The sequence below is a fragment of the Pteropus vampyrus genome, unplaced genomic scaffold (genome assembly GCF_000151845.1).
Source record: "Pteropus vampyrus isolate Shadow unplaced genomic scaffold, Pvam_2.0 Scaffold185, whole genome shotgun sequence".
NCBI classification, from domain to species: Eukaryota; Metazoa; Chordata; class Mammalia; order Chiroptera; family Pteropodidae; genus Pteropus; species Pteropus vampyrus.
Genome location: NW_011888966.1, coordinates 1,064,866 through 1,071,612, shown reverse-complemented (window position 1 = coordinate 1,071,612; position 6,747 = coordinate 1,064,866). Strand labels below are relative to the sequence as shown.

The following is a 6,747-nucleotide window of genomic DNA, read 5'->3' as shown; positions in this document are numbered from 1 at the left end:
CCTCTTAGTGCCCCACCCTCACTGCCCTTAGAATAAAACCCAAAGCTCCTTACCATGTTGACCAAAACCATCTCTCACTGCACCCACCACCTCTACCCATACCCTGTGTTTTAGCTCTACAGCATTTCAATTCCCGTACTCGCTCTTACCTCTGGGCCTCTGCACACGCCCTGTCTCCCAACTTCTCGTAACCCTAGTTCCTCATCGGGCCTCAGCTTGGATGTCACTTCTTTCAGAAAGCCTTCATTAGCCACCACATCCAAGTAGGGGCTGGCCCCACCCCTGGGCTCCAGTGGCACCTGTTATTGCCCTATCCTAACACTTAATGCTGCATTTGACTGACTCTTGACTTGCCTCTCTCACCAGACTGTGGGCTTAGGGAGGAAAACGCAAGCCCCCCCCACCACCACATCTGTATGGTTTCTTGCTGTGACCTAAGGTCAACTCCTGGAGGCATCAAAGGTGTGCTGTAGATACTTCTTAAATAAACACGTGGATGAATGAGGTACCATTTTTATGTACAGCAAGTGTCCAGCAAACAAATGTCACACTGGGGTAACTGACTATCCAATGGATAGAGCACACAAATTCCAGAGACATTTTCACCTTTGAAGTTCTTTATTCCCAGTAGTTCACATCAGTTATTCACCAAGCTAGATCTCATTGTATTAACCGAGAATTCACTCATCTTTCCTTTGATATTGTAATCTTGTCCTCATGTCCAAAACTGGGCTGGGGCCCAAAAGCTTAAAGAGGTCTCACTCCACTGCAGGGAGCAAGAGGCACCCCTGTGAATCAGTCTTCAACTCCTAGAAGTCTTGTTGGGTTTATAGGCAAACACCTTAGCAAGTTCAATATGTGACAGCCCAACAGTGAAATAAACAAGACACAATACAACGGTTTTAGGCATTTTGGTGGGGAAAGGCACATTATACAGAGTCCCCTGGAGAAAATACAGGCCATTCTTCATCTTCTCAATATGCATTTTCTCACCCTTCAGTGACTTTTAATCTCATCCACGAGAAACTGCAACCCATGTGCTACTGAATACTTTATTTTCCCTTCACGAGATAGATTTGGTTCCAAGTGTATTTCAGTTTTCTCCCTTATGCCTACAAAACATCCAATTTTGTTCGGGTCCCTTTTAATGGCACTTATAAATATACATTCTGGGACCTGACAGAACAGGCTGTCCTATTTCAAACCACCTCTAGAGCTGCCTGTTCCAAACATCAGAGCTAGTACAAAACTCGGATGGGGTATGTCCTAGCTTATAGCTTGTGGTCATTTCTGACCCCAGGTCTCTCTCATCCACCACTGGGTATCTAGGGTAGAGGTCTCCAACCCTGGCCACACAGTAAGCACCTGAGTTCCGGAGGCCTGGGCCACACCCCAAACCAATTACATCAGAATCTCCAGGTGGGGTCCTGGTGTCAGTCATAGTGGAAAGCTGCCCAGGTGACTGCAACTGGTAGGCACGTTAAGAAGCCCCGAGCTAAGGTTCTAGCACACAGCAGACTCTCAGTGAGTGTTGTGGAACCACAAATGGATTTCTCATTTTATTATCTGCTCTCCTATGCTTCCTGTTTGTATCAGAAATCTGAGCGCGAAAGAGAAAGGAAAATGAGTCAAGAGCATCTTTTAAAGTGAATTTGGGGCTGGGAAAGGGGTTATGGGGACTGAGTTTCTCCTGCATTATGTAGTCTTCACGCTTTCACAAGCCCAAAGGAGGTGAGTTACAGGCTGACACTGATCTGTATATGTTTCTTAAATGCCCTCTAAAAACTGGAGCTTATCGTTACATTAACAAAAGATATTCTTGGAAATAAGTCTTAACTGACACCTGTTTTTACACATACTGTATCTTGGGTTGGTTCCAAAATTTGTATTAAGGACCATGTTGGATCACCTTTATACTCTTCTGTGACTCTTGTAATTTATCTTAGCCCAACCTAATGACAACCTAGAGATCATGATTCAACAGTGGCCGCACCCAAAATCGCCCCAGTGGGTCGGTCTTTCTTGAACAGGAACCATTTTCAGGGGCTTCCCTTTCCAGGTTCTACAAAGGGAGGATAATAGGTTTGATCTCACGAAGTTCGAGAGTTTGACTACCCAGAATGCAGTACTGAGAAGGCTCCTGCGGCAGATGCTGGGTTGGTGGGAAAGGACGCCACGCTGACGAACAGTGCCTGCCATGGGCGCAGGAATGGAAAGTGGGCAGAGATGCTGATGCTGAGACCACTCCCCAAACATCCTGCAACTAAAGGCAATTTAGTTGCCTTTATAGATGGGAGACCGGAGATTGTGTCCTATGTCTACGATCCCACAGCCAACTGACATCATGTCTACAGTTGCTTCCAGGCCCTCAGTGGCCTCCTGAAATTACTGGGGGTTCCCCTGCCTCTCCTTCTTCCAGAAACAAGCCATGACCAAGTCTCCCCCACCCACCAGGCCTGTAATCACCTGCTTCACAGTCTCCTCTGTGATTTGCATGCTCCTTTGTCCCTTAGTCCAAAGAAAACAGTAGCAGTGTATAACTGCTGCCAGCAGCCTCACACACCCCACTTAACACACCCTCAAAATCCCCTCCTCCCTGGGACAGTTCTGAATTTGCCTACACACATTCCAGAACTGTGACTTGGTCACACCCACTCCCAGGCCCTGGCAAGAGTCTCCTGGGAACCCCTCCTCTGCCCCACAAGCCCTTGCTCTCCCGCTAGGGGGTGCTCTCTGGGGTTCACCGCCCAAGATAACTCAGCTCCCAGAGAGGAGAAAGAAAAGAGGACTGGCTGGCTGTGGTGCCTCCTGATGCCACACGCAGAAAAGTGAGCTGTCAGACCTGGCAGTTTGAGGATTCTCCAGCGCCCCTCCCTGCAACCACACAGCACACAGGTAACGTTCACTGGGTGACTCTCTCCATGGCGCACATGGGGGCATGGGAAAGACTGGCCTTCAGCTAAGGCAAGTCCTGATCACCCTGACTTGCCATCCAGGGTGTTGTGACTCCGGGTTGGAACGACTTCATGAGTGGTCCCAGCTGGAGCCTTTCACGCCCATCCACACCAGGGCACACCCTCCTCTTCTGGCTGCCTTCTGGGTGCCTGTCACCCCACCCTGGCCTGATGTCCCCTTCTACCCCACCTTCTCGTTGCTTTTTCTCCCTCCCAGAGTCATAGCCTCCAAGCCTGTCCATCCCTTGGTAACATGGGCTCTAAGGAAGGCGCCCTAGGAGGGCAGACTCCAGCCCCACGGAGCTGGGCTTGGGGCCCTGGCCAGGAAGCTAGAAGGCACGTATCCTCTCTGTCCGTTCACTTCTACGAGGCTCCATTCCGGGTTTCCTTTCTTGTCCTGGGCCTCCAGGACAGTCACAGACTGGCCTGCCTGCAGACTCACTTCATGGCTGCTTCTGGCCACAAAGGGGTACACTGCCACCATCTGAAACACATGGGGAGCGACACAGAATCGATCAGGGTGGGAAGACAGACAGATGCAATCCAGAGAAGCTGTTTAACTTCATCCCTCCCAGCAACTCGGTCCCTCTTGCCGGGCAGTCATCACCAGCTAAACATAGCCTCTGTGCTAAGGACGATGGCTCCTTCTGCTACCTCCACCCCTAACATCTACAACGCGATAGGCTCTGTTCTAGCACTTTGTGTGGCTTTGACTTTCACAATTCTAAAACTATTTGGCCCATTTTTTAGGTAAGGAAATTGAGACTGAGAGAAGTCAAGAAACTTATTCAAAATCACACAGGTAGTTTTCAATGTGCTCACAAGGTTGTGCAACCATCATTAGTTAGCAGTTACTTCCCATTGCCCCTGCCCCCAGCCCCTGCCAACCGCTGATCTATTTTCTGTGTCTATGCATTTGCCTCTTCCGGACATTTCGTATCAATAGAGTCAGACAAAATGCGGCCTTCTGTGTCTAACTTCACGTGGTAGTAGGTATCGGCACTTCCTTTCTCCAGGACCCACCCCCGGCCAGGACACTGGTGTGGCCATTGATCAAGGCCCTGGCCTCACGGGATGGTAGCCCCCCCAGGTAGGAGGAAAATCAGAGCCCCACTCCAGGTGGCCATTGGAAGGCAAGCCCCTACCCCTCTCCCAGACTCACCTGGGTCCCGGTTGGGACAGAGGAGACTGGGACTGGGGTGGGTTCTGGAGATAGATGTCGGAAGCTCTCATGAGGTCCAGCCTGCCCTCTGAGCTTCTCCTCACCGGGGACGACGCGGTACTGCTCCAGTCTCCCAGCAGGCACATATCCTCGATGTCCTACAGGACATGCAGAATGTTATCTGGCTGTGGGCCACCTTTTCCACCCCTTTAATGACAGAGGAGGTCACCACCATTCATAGATGTTCAATGCCTCCAACACAGCTTCTTAGCAGTAAAGAGGGCTTGAAAAGCTCACCTAGGAAGCTCAGAAACCCGCCCCGCACCCTGCACTCACAGTCTCTAGCTTCCGCTTGCACACCTCCAGAGACAGGGAGCTCACTCCCTCTTGAGGCAGCCCACTCTGCTTTGAACAGCTCTGACAGAGAGAAAAAGCGTTTCCTCAGACTGGGATAAAGACTGCTTTCCCGGCGCTGGTGCCGCTGGCCCCCTTCCCTCTGGTGGCATCCCTGAGCAAGGCTGCTGTCCCAGGAGGCAGAAACTGCCTTTCTCTTCTCCAAGTGCTCCCAGTTTCTTCCTCATGGAACCACTCCTCCAGTGCCGCTCTGGTTGCTGTCATTATGAATGGCCACCACTGCCCAAGAGCGCCCTAGGCACAAGGACTGGCACTGATTACCTAGACTTCACAGCGCCCTGGTCGGTGCTGTCTCCATTTTCCTGCCGAGCCAACCAAGCTCCGAGCTCTGAGAGGCTCTGTGACCTCTCCAAGGTCGTAGGGCTAGTAAAGTGGCATTGCTGGGAGCCACGCCCAGTCCTCTTGACCCCAGGAGCCTTGTTTTAACCCCCGTTCAGCTGTTTTTCAACATGAATCATGATTTCTGCTGAATTTGTGCTGTTTCCTTAATTTTTTAACAGGCTCACTTCTTTAAAATTCTTCTTGCACTATGCAATACGAATAAAATCATGGTTTTATGTACTAATTTTGATTTTTTCCAAGACACATTAAGGTCCTTAAGTAACAATTATAATAATAAACTGTCTGAAGTGGGAAAACTGTAGCTATGTCACCTCCCAACAACCCTGTGTAACCCTCATCCTGTGTGTCACATGTCCTCTGCTGGGCCATCTCCTCCCGGGTTCACGCTGCCATTTGCCTCTGGTTGCACTGGGGCACTCAAACCTGAGCGGCACACCGCAAGGGTGTGACCAGTGCAGAGGGGACAGGATAACACCTCTCTCGATCTGGACGTGAGACGTCCGTTCATGTAGCCGAGAGCTAAGCATCCCCTCTCTGCGTATCTCCATCTTCCAGGGTGACGCTGAAGTTGCTGAAGTCTTTCCACCCCAGTGGTTTGTGGGGTTCCCCAGGCAGGGTCCTTGTCTTCCTCGCATAGCACCCAGCACACAGTAGGTGCTTGACAATGAATGTTACAGTGAAAGACTCAAACTCCTCTTTTTGGCATTTCACGCACCGCATTAGGCCACCTGTGCCCCAAGCCCTGCATTTTGACCTGTGCTCATTCTCTGGATGTTCACAGCCAGACTCTGGCCCACAAGACTGCCCATGTCTCCCCACTGGCTCCTGCTGGGTGGTTTTCTCAGAAGGAACAAGAGGGCGACAAAGTCCCACGTACCCCCAGTGTCCACCAGCCAGCGGCTGCTGTTGCCTTTGGTGTCCTTGTTTTGAAGGAGAGCCACGACTTGGCCCTGCAGCAGTGTCAGGTCCAGGGTCCCAGACCCGCGGATGTTGCTTGTCACCTGGTACAGCTTTTCTGGGCCATACCTGCTCAGGAGAGCCTGCACCTGGCGTTCAGCTCCTGGAAGGAGTGGCTGGGGAGAGGCGGGACAGAGACAGGTGCTCAAGTTAGCACGTCAAAGCTGGGCCAACGCTTGCCCTCATGGTGAGAGCCAGCAGTCCTGGGCAGATGCCGGCCCTACCCCTGCCACCCCGATGGGGGCAACAGTCCCCTACTGGACAGCTGGATTGGATGAGGAAGACATAGTCTTCGTATCCAAAGGCATCTCAGAAGAAACTTCTAATTTAACCCCTAAAATCCCTCCCAGGTCTACACTGAAAGGGTTTCCTACAATACTAATTCAGGTTCTGAAATTGCTCAGTTACAGAACTCCAGAACTGGGCCCGGGATTCTGCCCCTAGCACCAAGCTAAGTTATCCCTCAGGAAAATGCCTTGCACAGGTCTTTCAATACCATTAGGTGTTAGATTGTGAGCTTCATGCGGACACCAGGCCTTACTCATCTGGCATCTTAGCCAGCCGGCACAGGGCAGGCACAGGTAGACCCTCCCACATGTATGAATGAAGGGAATGCCATCTTTTACTCCATGAGTTTTCAGTCCACAAATATTTACGGAGCACCTACTGTTTAAAGGCTCGGTAACCCTTGTGAATGGTGTAGCAGAAACACAGGAGAGATCTTTGCCCTCATGGAAACTGCCATCTAGCTGGGGAGAATGAGTCTCCCAGAGGCACTTTTAAACTCATCCAAAAATCTTTTGACACGTCCTGTGTTTTATCGTTCACTGTTTCCAGCAAAAAGTATCAACAAGAAGGGACTCAGGGGTGACAGTTCCCTTTTTGTAAAACAAAGAAAAAACTAAAAATGTTGAATAG

General features: G+C 50.7%; 1 protein-coding gene across 5 annotated transcripts in view; it reads right to left on the bottom strand.

The window, feature by feature from the left end:
- Positions 1-599: 599 nt before the first annotated feature.
- The window catches only part of ARHGEF37 (Rho guanine nucleotide exchange factor 37), a 37,337-nt gene continuing 31,189 nt past the window's right edge, over positions 600-6,747 (bottom strand). For all 5 annotated transcript variants that reach the window (XM_011371141.2, XM_011371140.2, XM_023537309.1 and 2 more), the window contains 3 exons: positions 5,750-5,945; positions 4,117-4,274; positions 600-3,438 (listed from right to left, as the gene is read on the bottom strand). In XM_011371141.2, coding sequence (XP_011369443.1) covers positions 3,229-3,438; positions 4,117-4,274; positions 5,750-5,945 — 564 coding nt within the window. In that variant the 3' untranslated portion in view covers positions 600-3,228. The remainder of the gene's footprint in view (positions 3,439-4,116; positions 4,275-5,749; positions 5,946-6,747) is intronic.